We start from the raw sequence: 18,932 nt of genomic DNA on the forward strand, positions 1-18,932 counted from the left end.
CAGAGAAGTGCGCTTTGCCACCAGACCCAACTTTTAGAAGAACTCTGTATTATAGAAAAGTCTACAGCAGTCTTTTTGCTCAGCGGCTGCCCTTCAAAATACTCGGCCACTAAGTGCCTGTAATCCAACGGTGCCACAGCAGTTGTTGCGCTCAGTGCGACCTCTTGTCAAAACTCACAAAACAACAAATTACTCCGCAGTTGCCGACGCGCCGGGTGAAACTATACCTGCCGCCTAACTTAAACTTGACAGTCTTGAAATGAAAAAAGTTGTTCACGGTGAGGTAAATAATAAAATAAAAGGTCTAGAGACCGTCGGGGTCTCTGCTCCTCAGCCGCGCTCTCAGTCTGAGTCCTGGCTGCGCTGCTCCAGCCTCAGCCCAGCGCGAGGCCAGCAGGCGCCACCAGGTGCTCATTTACATAACTGCACCGGCTGCGTCCAATCACAGCTCCGAGCAAGGTGCTTGATTGAATATTCCACCAGGCAGCCCACCCAATCAGAGCCCCTCGTGGGCGGGACCTGTGACCTTAACAGCACTGTAGAATGAAATTCAATGTGAGCCTTCGGGGAGAATGGGAGTTTCATTGTTACAGGAACGGTGAGATTTGGGGAATATGACATACGATACCGAGGCAGGACGCAGAGTTATTTCACCTCGTTAACCCTTTGCGTGTAACAAAATGTTACTCCCCTGTTTTTAAACTCGTACTTTTTTGTCTCCAGTATTTGACGATATAAACTTGCACTCTCTCGTTTTTACAGCCAGCACATCATCTGTTATGTCTTCTTTCATCCGCTCAACATTTGGCCAGGGCTGTTTAATGCAGACCTACAGGAGTCTGCCTTTGTATTTAACTTTAAAGGCAACTTTATTACAGAGTATTGCCAGTGTAACTGTATACCATTACTGCCCTGGGCTATAATGACTGAGATTGAAGGGTTCAACAGTAAAACACAGCAGAGCACCAGGAGAGTTGTAGAAATGGGATCTTTGGGGCAAGGCAGAAGTGAGATAAAAGGTAATGTTAAAAACAGCTACATATGTATAGAAGGGATTTATCCATCTTGAATAACAACAAAACATATTGTAGAAGTGGTACCAGTTAGACACAGGGAGAGAGGGAGAGAGGGCTGTGCAGCTCTCTCAGTATGTGTCAGTGCCTGCCCGCCTGACTGAGAGGAGGGAAACTTTAGCTGGCGCTCAATCAGCAGTGAGGGACAATAAAGGTCATTAGCAAACTCTGAGCTCCACCTTGGATAAACAGGGGAAGAAGAACACTGATACACACTCTGCCAGACTGACTGCTGCCTAATGTCACAGAGTCCCTGTGTTTGTGTGTGTGCGCGCGCATGCACGTGCACACTTTTGTCTGATGAATGCCTTGAAGTGAGACAGTTTCGGCTCTAGTCAAATGTTTTTTTCTGACTGAAGTGAAGCCAAAGAGGTGATGAATTTGTGCCATGTATTCGAGATGACAGGCAATAGATCATCTGTCATCCCTCAAGAACTAACAGATGTGATAAAATAAAATAAAAAAAAGAACTAACAGATGTGTTTGTGTGTGTGTGTGTGTCTGTGTGTGTCTGTGTTTCTCATGCGTGTCAGTGGGTTTGAATTCCTAGCATAAATTGATAGAAAACAATGTAAAAAAAAAAAAAAAAAAAAAGCAAGATGGACCACATGCATTTACACACACACACACACACACAGTCTATTTGTTGATCAATTCTCAATATCTTCTGTGAACTTCTACTCCTACCCCAGGCCTTTTTGCATGTTTCTGCAACACCCACCCCACTCCCTCTCTTTCCCTCTCTGCCCCCTTGCTCCCCTCTCTCTCTCCCCTTCTCTCTCTCTCTCTCTCTCTCTCTCTCTATCCTCCCTCTCCATGTCCCTTTGTGTATATAAAAGAGTTTAGCTGGACTTTCATCTGGCCTGGCCTCACTCTCTGCATATCATTAACATTCTATCACCAGTTTTCAATTCATAGCTAAAACCCAAAGTCTCTCTCTCTCCTTCTCTCTCTTTCTCTCTCTCTCTCTCTCTCTCTCTCTCCCCCTCTCTCCTCTGTTTAATGGTTAAGCTTCCTCCTTCCCTCCAGCCCTAGTGCTTGATGTAAACCACTTCATAACTGCCTCATGAACTGAGTTTTTCTCTCTTTTCCTGTAATCTGTTTAGCCACAATTCAATCATGATTTATTAACATTCTTTGTTTTCAGAAAGTGCAATACAAATTAAGCTATTGTTTTTGAGAGAGAGAGAGAGAGAAACAAATTTGGGTTATGCAGTTAAACTAAAAAAAAAAAAAAGAAGAAAGAAAGAGATGATGCAGAAATAGTTGATGAGTATTTGAATGCTAACTGGTTCCCAAAAAGTTATCCTCCTGAACAGAGTAATTCTTCAGCTCTTGTTCTCTCTCCAGTGCCTCTCCCTTCTCCTTTCAGCCTTTTTTTTGTGTGTGCACTTCGTCCAACTGGCTCTGCTTTGTTCGTTGTCCTGGCAACTGCAAATCCCCTGGCAGAAATTATGACCTTTTCAGTATTATTTCCTTTCTTCGCCATGCCTCCTCTCCCATTCTTTTGTGTCTCAATCTCTCTTTGCCCTGCTCCTTCTTATATGTTTTCCCCCCTTACAAAATATGCTCACTTTCTCCATGCCGTTTTGGTTTGTTGTCACTACACTCCCCCCCCCCACCCTCCCACCCCCCCTCCCCTCTCTCTCTACTCGTTCTCGCTTTACTGAGTGAAAACCAGTGGGGCATAAAAAGCAGGTCTGATCCTGTGAGGAATTCACTTGGAGAGAGATGAACAGAGGGAGAGAGAGAGAGAGAGAGAGAAAGAGAGAGAGAGAACTGAGAAGTTCAAGTTGTATAGTGCTGATGAGTCAGCAAGGAAGAGAAAAATAGTTGGTGTGATAGGTAAGGACAGATACAGGGAGGGAAAAAAGTATGTAAGAGCTGCCCGAAACTTCAGCAGCCTTTCAAGTGAGAGAAAAAGATTTTCCACAAAAGAAAAAAGTCTGCAAGTTAAAAGAAAGTCTTTACATTTCAAAAAGGGTATTGGGTTCAGCAGAAAATTATTATTTTTATCCAAAGCTCCTATTACTTCTTGAGGGATGACAGATGATCTATTGCCTGTCATTTTGAATACGTAGCATGAATTTATTACCTCTTTGACTTCACTTTGGGGGGGGGACCCTTTTGAATTAGAACTTAAAGTCTCCCACTCATGGGACAACACACACAAACAGTCACACTCACACACTCACACACACACACACAGACACACACGCACGCACACACACTCTGTCCTCCCCCTGTCGTGGTCTGACAGCTGTGGAAGGCTGCAGGAATCAGACAACACAGATCAGCTCCAGAATGCGAAGCTTGCAGTATGTTGGGAACCGACGCAAACCCACATACCAGGCATACTGGCCTCTGAAACATCCCCCCCACTGTCTTTTTCACTGGGAATATTTGAAACCAGTAAATGCCACAGATTTGTAATGGCTGATGAAAAAAAACACCATAAAAGCTCCACAGCTCCATTTGCCGCAAGCCTGTTCCCTTTTCTTTTCTCACGCATGTGTGTTTGTGGGCGGATGCTTGGTTTATATGAGAAAGTAGGGATGTATGTATGTGTGTGTCTGTGTGTGTGTGTGTGTGTGTGTGTGTCCGTGCGAGTGTATGTACAGCTATACGTGTACCCCTGCGTTCCCCCTATGTCTGTTTACTGTGACTTGTCTGTGCTTTGTCAGTATCAGTGTCACAGGCCTGGGGTACGGTGTATTTGATTGGCCCCTGGGGAGGCTGTGGGAGCGCTGGAGGTGTCAGGGGTCGCAGGGTCAGCGTCTGCCCCAGGGGGAGGTTCCTGGGTGGGGGTCACGGTGGGCGTCACAGCCCCTGCAGCGGCTCTCTTTTTAGGCGTTCGGTGTGGAAAAAGCTTGTGTCAGCTCCTCTCGCTTTTCACAGCGCTTTCTGCGACTTGGCCCTTTTTCCTGTCTTCGCTGTTTAATTTGTCAGTGTGTGTCTGTCTGACTGATGAGCGGAAGAGCTGAAGAATTTGTTTTCAAGACGCTGCATATCCATTTTGGGGGGAAAAAATAATTACTTCTTGCGTACTATCCTTTACAAAGTACAATCATTTAAATTTTGCGTTATCAGTTATTGTGTAAGAGTACGTGCCACTTTTTTCAAGCAGTAGAAATCTCATTTTGGAGCCAAATTTTTCTTACATAAAGGGAAATGTACACAGAGTCCTGTACTTTTTACAGTGAGCAGATTAATGTTTGCCAGGCGACACCAGTCTCTCTCATAAATATTTAAGTATGTGCTGCTGGATAAATCCAATCATGCCTGGAGAGTCTGTTCATGTGATCATAGGGCTGGATGTGTGTGAAGTGGATCTTGGGTTTGTATGATGAGCTCAGTGTTGTTAGGGGAATGTGGAAAGGGGGGGGTCTGAGGGAGTTTGGGGGTAGGGGGGTGCTAGGCGGGTGCTCCAGATGACCCCTCACACAGTCAGGAGGTCCCTGGAGACTCACTCAGCTGTAGCAGCGCACTTGTGTCTCCTCTTCCTCATGGCTGGAGGAGGGGAGGCGTAGACTCTTTTTGGGTGTCAGGTTTCACCCCCCTCGCTCAGAAATCCCCTGCTCTTCATCTGTACACACACACACACACACACACACACACACACGCATTTATCAAACACACACACAGTAACACCCATGTCATAGTGAGGACTACAGCCTTTGCTTTGGCATTTGGGAAGCTCTCCTACAACTGTCGCCCCCTGTTCAAACTGTCACTCCAGCCCCTCTAGGATTTCGCTTCCTTTTTCCTCCCTCCCTCCCTCCCTTCCTCCCTCCTCTCCTCACCTGTCCTGGCCAGCCTGTGAATGAAAATGGCCTTCCTTTCTTCTCCTCTCTCTGCGCTGCTAACAATAGCGCTTGGGGAATTACTCACCATAACCACCATCGGATGTTGCTCTGATCTACTTTGTCTGGCCCTCCACCCATTGTCTTTACCAATTACATGTTCAGCCTTTCATTCAGCCAGACAGAAGCCTCTCCACCCCCCTGCTCTTTGGCTCAAACAGTAGTTTATCTGGGCTGCTCACTGTCTCAAACAGTCCCGTTGGTATGTGTTCATGGGGCCTGTGTGTGTGTGTGTGTGTGTGTGTGTGTGCGCGCACGTGTGTGTGTAAAGACATAGAGCTACAGCTACCCCTTTAATAAATGTAATGAATATTCCAATTGGTTAAAACCCAAGGGAGAAACAAAACTCAGATAATTCATTGGAGTAATTTTGAACGCCTTGCCGGAGGACTTTATCTCCATGGTAACCCAAGTCTGATCTGCTTTCAGTCTCAGCTCCTGGATCTAAACTCTCCCTCTCTTTTTTAAACTTTCAGGCAGACTGTTGCTGGCTCTTTCCAGTGAGAGTGAATGTTGTGGCGGATTGGGAGGCGCTGGGGTGGGGGATGAAGGGGATGAAGGGGGTGGGGGTGGGGGGGGGGTGGGGGTGCGAATGAGTTCCATTGCTATGCAGTGAGAGGTGGTGCTAAAAATACCTATTGACACATGGACTCCAACTCACAAACAGGGTCACAGACAAACACACAAGCCAATGACTGAAGGGGACTCATTCAAGCAGCACCGCACAGAGAAACACACACACTCACACACACACACACACACACACACACACATGCACAGAAACATACACATATACAACACAATGCTCTGCTTCATCAAGCGAGGAAATTAAAATGCTTGAAGCGATCGTTATTACAGTATTATTGAACTAGAAAACACTGCATCCCTCTGCGTTTACACTGGCAGTGCTTTGTGTTTTTAAAAGCTCTATGTCAAACAGAGAGCGGGCCCTTTCCACACTCAAGCACAAGTCCTTTGAACAAACAAACCCAGCTGCCATATTGTGACCCTCTGTGGGAGGAATATGGGAAAGCTGCTCTGTACACATCATGTTGAATGCTTGCTGCGGCAAATATTGTTTTTGAGTTTACCTCGGGCTGACATACTTGTGGGACAGTTTGCCAAGCGTCGATCACCTGAAGTAAAGGGATCCCTGCAGTCTCGCTTTTCATCCCGCTCTATTTACAGAGCCATCTCGACAATAGATGGGTGTGGTGTGTTTACCTGGGTGAGCTCCTCTGTGATAACAGCAAGTGACTGCACTTTGTTTAAAACTCAGTCTGGGCCACATCCATTTCAACTGCCTGAACCTCTCCCACATCTGGACTGATAAAGGAGGTGAAAGCCAATTTCCAAAGGGAATCTATGGCATTTTCTTTCATTTGTGAGCGGTGTCATCAGAACGTTGCCACACTAAATCTCCATGGTTATAAGGGATGGGACGATATATCGAAATTCAATATATATATATATATCGCAATATGAACATGTGACAATACGTATCATGAGGCAGAAAAATTAATCACGATATCAGCTACATTTTATTCTGCTGTAGTAATCACAAATGAGATAGCTTGCCAATCACAATTCACAAGATCTCCATCAAAATTATATTATTTGCACTTTATAATGATATTCTAGCAAGCCAGTGCCATTGCTAGCAAGATTTGTGGCTCAGAAATAAATATAATTCTGCACAGTCATACTTTGTTGTCATTTGACTTTAATTTATTACATCATATCATGGTTGTATCAAATTGTGAACCCTTTATCGCATATTGAATCATATTGTGAGATAAGCATATTGTCCCATATGGCTATCTCTTCTAATTTCTCCCAATTCATATTTCTTTTTGCCCTTGAAAGGCTGTGTGGTGGAAACAAACAAGAGAAGAAGCTGAGGACATCCAATCTGCAGGGCTGAGGCCTCGTCGCCCCCCCACTGCTGAAGCACCAGGAAGCAGACTGCGGGACAACTGCCCAGGCAATAAATCAGTGTGTGTGTGTATGTGAGTGTGTGTGTGTGTGTGTGTGTGTGTGTGTGGTCTCGGCATATGAGTGGGGGAATGCTTGTGACTATGATCGTATACATTTGTCCACATAGATATGAAAGCTGTTTGTGGATGACTGCAGGCAAGCTTGTCTTCGAAAGAGTAAGAGAGAGAGAGAGAGAGAGAGAGAGAGAGAAAGAAGAAAGAGAGCGACACCATCCACACTCATAATAGTTTGTGACCCACCTTTCTCAGGGTGATAAAACTGAACATGGATGTGATATCATGTAACACATAGTGCGCATACACACTATTAACACCACAAATGAGAAGCCTGTGCACAATCAGCTAGGAGCACCTGACCGTTAACTGCAGCAAAGATTCATGCTAATGCTGGCTTTGATAGCCCTCTAGTGACCACATAGGTGTACCTGCCAGCTAAGATATATAACTATCAATTACTATAATGAGGCTAACTACAGTCTGAATGTTTTGTTAGAGCCAGCTGGGACATTTGATTTTCTTTCTTTATCCACAAGTGTCTTTTAAGGGAACTGTAACACACATGTGGCTATTGTCGTTCTCCCTTGTCCTGAAAGGTTTTTTACAATTCCCCACACCTTTACTCTCTGTCTCACCTGTGTGTGTGTGTGAGTGAGTGTGTGTGTGTGTGTGTGAGTGAGTGTGTGCATGTGTGTCTGCATGCTGCACCCAGGGGAGCGTATAAACCAGACTAATGAATTTTTCTGGTCTGCTCATGCTCTGGCTCTCATACGAAACCAATTCATTACTGGTGGGTCTCACCCACATGCTATTTGGGGTCACAAGGGAAGGAAGAATGAGGTGAACAAGGGAAGGGGAAAGGGGGAAGAGGGCAAGAGTCCTTACAAGAACCTGATTACATCATGAGAAAGCTTTCCAAGAAAAAAAAAAAAAATCAAATTCAAACCACATGGGCATTATTGGTGTGACCGATGCTGGCAGCTAAGACATTTTTACACACCAGAATTTAATTAACAGTTTTCAAATTTATGGTGTCATGCACCAGTAAATCTGGGGTCTTTGTCTGGCTGTAATTACTGCCATACAGGTTTCAGGGCCACAACATAGTTAAAGCTCTAGCTGGGGAAATTAGGCAGCTCATGGCTCTGGCTGTCAATCGGAAACAATTCCAGATGATTCCTCTTTTTTGTCTTCGTTTATCTAGTCAGCAAATAACATCTTTAAGTACAGTAAAAGCTGGCACTGAATCCACATTGTGCAAGTTGAGGGGATTTCCACCCACTTCCATCCCATAAATAACAATTTTAACAGTCTTCAGCAATGATTGTCATCATGCCAACTAACTGCCTTTTCTATGGGCGGCTCACTTAATGTCTCACATAATGAGATACTAGCTGCAGCGAGACTCCCTCTGACAAGGGCATTGGATAGGCGTCTAGAGTGTAAACGATTCGACAAACTCTGTCAATGCACTAATCTCTAATAGTGTAACCCATAATGACAGTGAGTTATTACCATATTACATACTCTCTCAAATGGGATATAAATTTCAAGGATACGCTTCAAAATCTTAACTGATGTGCCTCATGTCGATAGAAACCATTTTATTTGAGACTGGAAAAGGTGATAATTTATTCCATATGCTTCACAGTTTATGAACTCCAAAATGACTGAATTCACATCCATCTTCCATCTTAATGTTCCATGCAGTATATGCTAATGAAGACTATGCTAATGTGTTCTATAAGGGCATGTAGCATAAAACCATGGTCAGTGCTTTGAGTAATGTTTTATTGTGTCACTTTTTTTCATTTACTGATGTAAGAAACGCAGAGTGCAGTGCAATTCAAATGTGAAATCCATAATTCCAAACAAGGCAGATTCCAAACAAGTCAAGCATGTAGCAGCATCTCTTGGAGAGGCTGTTGACTGGAGACCATGGGCCTCCAGGCAAATAAATCAAATCTACATTAACAAACTGTTTACAAACTGTTTCATAACTCAGTTAACTATACACATGATTCTTCAAACATGTTTCTTCCAACCCCATTGACACTAGCAAATGCTGATAGGTTCTAATATGTCGATAAGCAAATCATCAGTGTAACTGCTTTGCAGATGGACTTAAATGACTCCCAGTTCAATAATAATAATGATAATAATACAATAGTTAAAAGGCTTCTGAAAAACTTTAATTATGCTTTGAAATTTGTGGTTGGATAAATTTTACTTAATTTCATGCTATCTGCTTCAGATATGGCCCATCTGGAAATTTACCAAGTAAACAGCTCGGGAGGACTTTAATTAGATGTGGGTATGGTGCTGTTCCTAGTCCATTAAATCTCATTATAGAAATAATCTGTCTCTGTTACTCCTTAAAGCAAGTCCCCTAAGTAATTACAACACAACTATTACAATAAATCACTATTGTTACCGTGAGAATAACTTTATATCTCAAAAGCTCGTTGACATCCAAGCAACTGATTACTGGCAAGTCTCATTCAAATATGTTGAAGCCGCCCAATCTGATCACAACCCTCCTCTGTAAATGCTACTTAATACTTACAAAGGAAAACCTCACACATCTCCAATCTATTTGGTGTATGTTTGTGCATTATACATGAATGGGAATAACTTTGGACTATTTTTCAGTGTATAACAAGTATTAGAGGCATTATTGCTGGAAAAGTCTCTCCCTAACAACAATATATTTAATTATTCACACACATTATCTCACATGGCCTACATGCAAATATCTAGAAGATGTCTTTAAAGATGATACCAATCCAGTCATGGACACCAAGTTTGTTTAAAGGATTTTTTTTATTGCAATCCAGTTCATCATTAGGCATACCAGGAATGAAATGAGGAATGCAGCGAATAGCCAAACACACCTCATACCCAAGCTTTCACACTCACACTAAACTCTCCAAACGTTGTCAGTTTCAATATTTCCACAAAAATCCAGACCAACACAACCGTGTCCATTGTGTTTCGAACAGCAGGGTAGTGTTGAATGATTGCTTTACATAGTACCAATGGTAGAAACCAGTGCATGTGGCTGCAGTGTGATGCATTACATGGTAACACAGCACTGTGCTGTAGAGTTCCCTCTGAGTGAAATTCAACACAGGAATGAGGTACGACAACAGCACGCAATAATACAGCAGTCACAGGATTGTAGCAGGGCCATCACACATCACAGAGAGAGAGAGAGACTGGTCAAACGAAGAAATGCCACAGCTTAAAATGTAGCTGTTTTTCTAATTTCAGGAGAAAATGAGATGAAAATGCAGTGTTAAGATTGAGGAATGTCAGCCGCAGGTGTCTTAACAGCCATACAAGATCAGATCTTTGTGAAACTGAGATCTATGACAAAGTTTGTGAATCCAAAAGAAGAGCAAAGATAGCATCTATGCTGTTATCTACGCTGATGCACAGGAAAGTGCGATGGCCAATCTCTCTCTTTCTGTGTGGCTCACTGAATTAAAGGAGTTCAGTCACAGTCGGATCAAACCCACAGCACTGCCATTAGCCTAAACGCTTGCTGAATGGATGTAGCCAAATCCTGCACAAAATACGTCCCCAACAGCATGTAATGATAATCTTTTATAGTAGTTAAAACACTACAGGTCTAACCCCTGAAACAGCCTAGTCCAGCAATACAGGATTCAACCCCCTCCTCCCGCCCCATTGACCATGAAATACCCCGCTGGCTGGGTAGAACCATACTAATTAAAATCATATCACTAAGACATAATCTAATCAAAACCAAGTTCCGCTAAATGAACCTCAAACAGAGCCTGAATACTGTAACTGCAAAATTGTGTGAAATGTTGGTTCTACCCATTCCACTTCTACAATCAAATAATCCCACAAACCCCATCCCACTCCCATCCCACCCCTCTTAACCACAGCTGTGATATACTGTGGTCTATAATGAAGATTTAGAGCGGTGTAGGTTCTTAAATCTCCATCTGCCCCGGGAGCCACATGGCTGCTCCAGTGAATGACATCATCAACAGTGTGTCTGATTTGTTTTATCATCCTGTGGCCCAATGACCTTTCCTGAACTTTGGCATCTCAGCTGTGAGGTCACTTATCAATGAACAGATTGAAAACCAATCAATGATTACCAGAATGCCCCTACAGGCTAAGGGAAACAACTTTTTTTTTTGTTTCTAAGAACTACATGCAAGAAAACGATCAAACCAAACCAAACCAAACCAAACACAATCCTAGAATAACAATACTGAGGAACGAGTAGCATGGATGAACAAGCAGAGCAGAGGCACAGCATGGAATAAATGAATATGCTCTGTATATTATGGGGAGAGGGAAAGAACGTGAATGAATGGGAGAAGTTAATGTACAGATATGTTAATGACACAAGGAGTGGAGATGAAGGGAAAAGTGAGAAGGAATGCAGATCAAAATAAAAAAAAAAGGAATGAAAGTGCACTGGGGTAGAAGGGGGGGAAAGCAAGGGATGAGGAACCACTTGTTATTATTTCTCGCTGCTCGATCTTTCCATCACTCGCACTCGTTTTCTCGGAGGACATTGTACATGTTGACAGTGAGGCCAGACGGCATTCCATCCTTCCTTTTTGGGTGTCCAAACCCCTCGTCTTCATCATCCCCATCTCTGTCCTCGTCGTCATCTGCGTCCCTGTCTCTCTCTTCCTCCGGCTCGGTGCTGGACTCTCCATCCTCCTCCTCATCCCTCTCTCCTGCCCCATCGTCTTCTGTCCTTCCTTGCAGAGCCATAATCTCCGGCAAGTCTGGGTGATTTTCCCAATGCCCTGTAGATCATAAATAATACAAGAAATATATATAAATTATGTATCTATCTATCTATCTATCAGCTTTAGACAGCAGAATTGTACATCACAATATCCCCAAATCACCATATAATGACGATAAGATTGCACTGAAAGATGATAAACAACAACATTGAATTATTGCCCAGCTGTACATAGCAGCCCCTTCCATTACCTCTCAGGCAGCTGTAGCCAGTTGGTCTGAGGCAGAGGCACAGTCTGCCATCAATGGCCAACCGCAGGAGACTGTTAGCTGCACGGTACACATCGTTACGAGCCGCCTTTGCTGTCTTATAGCCTCTCCTCTCTGCCCAGGCTGAAGAACGGATGGAGACGGCAAGAAAATGAGCAATAAATAACAGGTGTTAATGACAGAAAAAACAAGTTTGGTGATATTTTAAAGTGGCAACTGGCTCTTTACTTGTGAATGAACATTAAAGTCATTTATGGGCCACAGTTTAGTTGCCTTTTTAAAGAAAGTGGGTAGTTGACTTCTCAATATTTTTACTTATTGAGATAGAAAGATCAGAAGAACATGGGAGAGTAGGGGAGTAGGAAAGACATAAGAGAACTAGAAATACCCGCCTCGCGGTTGTATGCGTCCGCCAATAAACTTTATCATTATCGTTTATCATTTATCATTGCAAGGACAGTCTTTATTTATTGAACATATATAATGAATGTGATTATTAGGTCAACTTAAAGGGTGTCTTTTGGTGTCTGCAAAAGTAAGTGACAGCACTTCCACTGTTTTTGTACTGTTGCACTGTTTTCAGCTACAGTGGTAAACAAAACATTATGATGTCACAGTGAAGTTGACCTTTGAACTTTTGGATATAAAATGTCATCACTTCATCATTTTATCCTATTAGACATTTGTGTGAAATTTTGTCATAATTAGCGTATTAATTCTTGAGTTATGGCCAAAAATGTCTTTTATGAGGTCACAGTGACCTTGACCTTTGACCACCAAATTCTAATCAGTTCATCCTTGAGTCCAAGTGGACGTTCGTGCCAGATGTAATGAAATTCCCTCCAGGCGTTCCTGAGATATTGCGTTCACGAGAATGGGACGGATGGACATACGGACGGACGGAGGGACAACCCGAAAACATAATGCCTCCGGCCACGGCTGTTGCCGGCGCGGAGGCATAAAAAACATGTTCTGGCTGGATCCTAGTGGGATACTACTATTTGATTTTAGAAGTCTACAACATTTCTGGGCGCACGGCTTAGATGTTTCATGGCGGGAGGGAGGCCTTACCCTCACACACATCCCAGGCCGTCCAGCTGAGCTCTTCAGACCCTTGGTGTTCTAGGTGGGGCGGGAGCTCCAGTAAGCTGGGATGTTTGAGCTTTAGCACAGATAGGAAGGGGGTCCGCTCGCACAGATAACCAACTGAGCTGTAGGGCTCCTGCAGCTGAGACACTGGGTAGATGCCTGCCAGAATCTAGAGAAAATCAAAACAAAGATGAAGATGGAAGATTGGGGGGGGGGAGCAACCCTCACCAGAAGACAGCCTTGGGTTCGCTGGAAGCCTTTGAAAGCAAAAAGTGGGAATATATAATCAATAATAAATCCTCACCTAATAGGTTTTTCTTAAAGCATTCCTCTGGTGTTGGTGAAAGTTTCCCTTATTTTCCAGATTGACATGTCTCCCTTATGAAATTGCTGTTTTTATTTATACCTTTAGATAGAATAAATATTTTATATGTCCTGCATTTAACGTGATTATCCAAATTTTTTAAAAGCAAAAAACCAAACTAGCTTGTTGTTAACAGTAGCTCCAATTAATTAGTTGGACGAATTGTGGAATGATAAAGCTAACTTATTCCACTCAGACTATTTTTGGGCGGAAAAACACTCTTTCACAGCTGAACAGCAATTAATAAGTAACCATGCAGGATGTTAGTGTTGGTGAGAAGTGCCGTGGAACTTCCAATCGAAACAAAACCAACTTCTCAGGTGAAAGTGAGGAGTCAGTCAGGAACTACTGTTCAAAAATCCTACTTTTTAAAAGGTATATTGTATCCTTTTATGCTACTATTTTATGCTTACATTTTCGACCCATAAATCTCCATTACTACACATCTCTGAAGTTTGATTTGATATTGTAAATGATACATGTTTATTACTTATTTATTGTATATTTATACTAGCTGCATTTATCTATTCATCCACAGCAATTTCGCAAGGGAGAGAGGCCAATCTGGAAAATGAGGCTAACTTTCACCAACACTGGAGGAATTCTTTAAGTGTGCTATTCAAGACAAATGAAGTGTGATATCAAGCCTAGATGGGCAAGTAGACTCAAAGGCACAACCAGGCTCAAGTAAACAAACACACACGTACCTGTAGCTGTTTATTGACACGGGAGGGGAAGACCAGTCCAGGGCAGTCGCACAGTTTGACCGTGGGGGTGAGGTAGTACGTCTGGAAGTATTTGGTGTGGCCTGGGGTTCGAGACACGCTTACCACTTTCCTCCCCACCAGGCTGTTTATCACAGATGACTTACCAACATTCGGGAAGCCTGGAAAGAGAGTGAGAGTGTAAGATCAGGTACTTAACATCTAGAAAGCATGACCTTAGCTCAGTTGGCTCACATTAGACTGAACTCTATCCAGGGTTCAATCCATCCGTGGCTACATAAATGTCTACCTATGCAGCCCACTGTGAGAACCCCGTCTTTGTAGAGCTCCTGGGATGGGCTGCTCATCTCGAGAGCGGCATCACTATGGTGCTCCACCAGCACCGACTCCGCCCCCTCTTCTGGCCGCTCCCCATCTGGTCGCTCGGCAACAGCATCTCTCTGGATCTTCTGCTCCCAGCTGGCCAGGTCAACTGTGAAGAAGCAAAGAGGTAACACTTTGGGGGTCAGCACACATGTACATGTGGAAATAGCCGTGTGTACAGACTAGGCAACTGACAAATACCTGAATTATTACAGCTTTATTTTTTACAGCTTTATTATGAGCATCCAAGATTAAAAGTAGACAGACTCCCACCTTTTCCAGCGGTGATTTCCTGACAGGCCTTCAGGATATCTATAGGACCCCCAGCTTGGCTCCAGCCTGCCTTCCTCCTCATCCTCTTCTTCTGGAGCACTATACACCAGCAGAGAGACAGACAGACAGACAGACACACAGACAGACAGGGGGTTATTCTTGTGACAGAGCAATGAGAGCCGCAGACATACACACAGGAGGTTATTCTGGTGATAGTGCAGTAAGTTCATCACATGGCAAGTTTATTTCAATTGCAATGCTTGGTTTATCTCAACTATCTTACCACTCAAGCCTCTTGCTATCCCACTAGTTTCTCCCTACCTACCCTCCCCCTACTCACCTGTGCTGTAGGGTTGTCCAGGGTGGGAGGTGAAGCAGACAGTTTGGAGGTGGGGGAACTGGGAGGCCAGGTAGTGTTTCCAAGCGATCACTAGTGGAGGGGGACACAGGTCGGCTTTGTTCAACACCAGGACCACCTGCTTCTGCAGATCCCCTGTGATGTAGTGGTACAAGGATGGGGGGAACTGCAGTACCTGGGTGGAATGCATGAGAAAAAACCTACTTGAAATGGGCAAGTATGGCCTACTCAAAGAAACTATTAATAGGAAGAAGACTGAGTTTTGCTATTTTTTTTTACTTTGCATCACATTTGGAAAGTCTAAATTGAGGTAGTGAATTAACTGCACCTAAAATATGTCTGCCATATCTGTGGCATGAAAGTTAGAAATAAAAAAAAAGTGTGGCAGTAGCTGACTCCTTATAATTAGTACCCACTACCATGACCTATATACCAATCTCTCTCTATGTAGCTTATTTGTTTACTTTTCTTTTGTACATCATCACAGGATACATCATTTTACATGAATCATCCTTTACATATAAAAATATGGTATATTATGCTGTGAAGTTGAAAATTGTAAATTAAAACAGATAAAAACATGTCAGGAATTCAGATAATTGTTGCATTTGTCTCCATCTAGTGGCCCTGTTGCCACCCAAAACATTTGCTATACGAGATCACCTACCGGGTGCCTGATGTCCACGATGAGCAGGATAACATCAGACATCTCTAACACTCTCCACAACTGCCTCCATGTCTGACAGAAAGATATAGGGAGTGGGGATAGAGGTTAAATATTGTAAGCAATGGGGAAGGGAGTGAGGGTCTACGGGTTCACAATTTATATACTCAGAACCACATTAGGTTTAAAAAATGGTAAACTCACAACAGAATCAGGATAGGAAAAAATTGAGATTTTTTGCCATCTTGGGCCCATTTTTATTATTCTAGCTCATGTAATTCTGTATCTCTGAATATTATAAAGACCATATCCAACAGGCAAGTCAAGACAAGCAGATAATTCATATGCATGTTATTTTTCCACAGCTTCAATCCACAGCTTGATTTAAAAAAAAAGCTCTCTAGCTTTCTGAGAGTAATAACAGTACACTGCTGGCTGCTCAAACCCTGCTTCAGTTGCAGTGTGGCTCTTGAGCTCAGCCTACGCTTTGAAATGAAATGATCCACTGGGTTTTAATTTTTGAAAATGTTACCATTTTTCCAGCCTCAACACTAAGCAGTAACACAGCATTTAAAGATATGTTGGTGCCTTGTCCTTAGTGGAAAAGAACAGTCAATCAGGTACAACAGATACATCATTAATAGAATTTCAGATCCCTACATGATCAAACTTTGCCAAATTTAAATATTCAGTTCACAGTGTGTCCTGGACTTTTCACATGCCATTTTGCTCTGCCTTACAGCCTTAGCAGTTAGGTCTTTTAAGGTGAAAAGTGGCAAAGCAAGCCTGTTGGGTAATCATCAGTTTATAGGCTACTCATTAACAGCAGATTCCTCCAGGCTGTTACCTGGCATCAAAGGGTTCAATGCATCAAGGCTTCACAGAGTCTGTCAAGTTGCTTCAGTCACTCACCTCCAGATTGTGCTCAAAGTGGCTAAGAGAGCCGGGTGGGTTTCTGGAGTGCAGGTCATCCAAGTACTCTCTGTATGACTTCTCCTCTTTCCTCAGCAGTTCCTCCCGTGTCATCTCATAATTCCAGGACGGTCGTCGTGGGAAACCAAGACCTGGCAGTGGATAATCAAGTTTCCGCTTGTCAAGCAGTGACCCACTCTATTAACCTACTCTGTTCATCTGTTTCACCTATTTTGAGACTAGTATGTTTGAAGACATTAAAGACAAAACACTGAATAGCCAAACCTTTCTCTGTGGGGTAGATGTCACTGATGTCAATCTCAAGTTCTTTGTCTGACACTGGCTGCAGAACCTTCTCTCTGGCCACCTTCTTCCTCTTCTCCACCTCCTCTTTATTCTCTTTCTCAAAGTGCAGTCTGAACCTGAGAGGAGGAGGAAGAGGAGGAAGTGTCAGTAAGATTGTCTTAAGTATTTGCCTTCCTTTGCTTTGTTTGTTCGCTATGTTAGTGTGTGGGTCGACAAGTGTGGGTTTCTATAGCTGACAACTGTCAGACATGATTTTGATCATTTTCAGTGCATGCAAATTCCTAACATGATCTAGCTTGTCTAAATTTAGTTTTATGTGGCCTCTTTTACTTTTATTATCTACAGACTCTGACACACTGCTCCAATTATAATTTTTGTAACTGAACCATTTTTTTCTAATTCAAGCATGCTGCCGCTGCTCCAGGCACTGCATCTGAAGTTCTCCAAAAGTCAAGAAATGACAGACATGCCCTATGTTTACAACATCCAGTACAAATCAGCATTTATCTCAGCAGATCTAAAATCTTCCACAAGGCCACATGTTGGTAAATTTTCAAAGTTAGTAATGATGGTGACAACTCACCTGTTGGGATCATGTCTGCCCTCTCTACTGAAGGGCTGCTGGTTTATTCTCCTGATAATATCAGTGGTCTCACTGTCTGAGGTATCCGACTGCCTCTCTCCTCCTCGCTCCACACTGGCATTGCGGCTGCTGGGCCCCGAACCTGTGTCACCTGGGAGACAGGGGCATGGGTCATGAGTCACACAAAGGATGCAATACTTTACAATGACAACGACGACACTATTACCATTTAGTCTGCCTCTCTTGTGTATACAGGGATTCCAGCAGCACTACATTACCCTACAATTCTGTTGAGAAGTGCTGTTTTTGTGTTAACATGCAATTCGATGAACCAGATAACTCATTTTATATCCAACAGAATATACAAAATACACACAAGGCAGTAATCAATTAAGCTAATTACTAACAAATTCGCATGGAAGTGATCCCTGCAGCCTGTATTTTCCCTCAAGTTTATATTGTTTTGATATTGCATAACTCTGTTATAAGTATGAGCAGCAACGTTAGTCAGAGTTACTGCCACGGGACTGTCTGGGAAAACAGGAAGTTGTTTACATTGACTGAGATGCTAGTTGACGTTAATTGTTGACCACAGACTGAATGTCTGTTGTAGAAACTGCAGCTCAAAGAATAACATCTTCCTCTGCCTGTATTGCTAGCTTGCTGTCTCCTTGACTGGCTAAGCTAACAATAGCGTTAGCTGTCAATGACCGTGTCCACGAAAGGGCACTGAAACACAGAGACACGGCATATTTTAACATAACGTTACCTGCTGAAGGTAACAGTAAAATGTTGTTTGTGTTTACACTGGTCATGATCTAACGGTAAGTTTGACACTAAATCATCCGACACACAAACAACCTTTACACAAACCATGAAGGTTTACCTTACAAGCTAAGTAACGCCTGGTGGGTAAAATCTCACTTTAGTATACACAGACACAAACACACACAAACAGGTAACTGCTAAACAGCATTTAGCCGTTAGCTGTTTCGCTAGCAAACGCTAGTTACGTTAGCTTGGCTTCAGAAACACGTAACGTTAGCATGGAGAGGTAAATGTAGTTACCTCTCTTTCTTTCCCGTTTGACTTGTAGCTGTTTCTTCTTCTGTTTGTTGCTGAATGGCTTTTTCCGAGGCATACTTAAAATAAGCTGGAAATATATATATACTTTATATAACTACGTTCGACACCTAGCTAGCCACGCTGCTATCTTATTAACGGTATTTACATTAGTGAAGTTTCTCGACTCCTACACTTTTCAGTGACGCCATATCCACTGCAGACTGCAGAGAATGGTGGACCAAACCAATTTTCAGTGTTCACAACTGACGAATTTAGTGGCCACAGGT

General features: G+C 43.0%; 1 protein-coding gene across 2 annotated transcripts; it reads right to left on the reverse strand.

The window, feature by feature from the left end:
- Positions 1-9,762: 9,762 nt before the first annotated feature.
- On the reverse strand, positions 9,763-18,829 carry gnl1 (guanine nucleotide binding protein-like 1). 2 transcript variants are annotated; one of them, XM_071516468.1, is made up of 12 exons: positions 18,649-18,829; positions 17,581-17,731; positions 16,977-17,113; positions 16,692-16,843; positions 15,783-15,854; positions 15,098-15,290; positions 14,758-14,856; positions 14,411-14,593; positions 14,104-14,282; positions 13,015-13,201; positions 11,926-12,057; positions 9,763-11,732 (listed from the first exon to the last, which is right to left on the reverse strand). In XM_071516468.1, exons 1-12 carry the CDS (start codon positions 18,719-18,721, stop codon positions 11,464-11,466), a joined length of 1,827 nt encoding a protein of 608 aa, XP_071372569.1. In that variant the 5' UTR covers positions 18,722-18,829; the 3' UTR covers positions 9,763-11,463. The 2 variants fall into 2 exon arrangements, with proteins under 2 accessions (XP_071372569.1, XP_071372564.1); XM_071516463.1 differs by having other exon boundaries at positions 11,926-12,066.
- Positions 18,830-18,932: the final 103 nt, after the last annotated feature.

The sequence above is a fragment of the Centroberyx affinis genome, unplaced genomic scaffold, assembly GCF_046629955.1.
Source record: "Centroberyx affinis isolate AG114_WGS23_722 - 3 ecotype Tasmania unplaced genomic scaffold, CSIRO-AGI_Caff_v1 ptg000035l_1, whole genome shotgun sequence".
NCBI classification, from domain to species: domain Eukaryota; kingdom Metazoa; phylum Chordata; class Actinopteri; order Beryciformes; family Berycidae; genus Centroberyx; species Centroberyx affinis.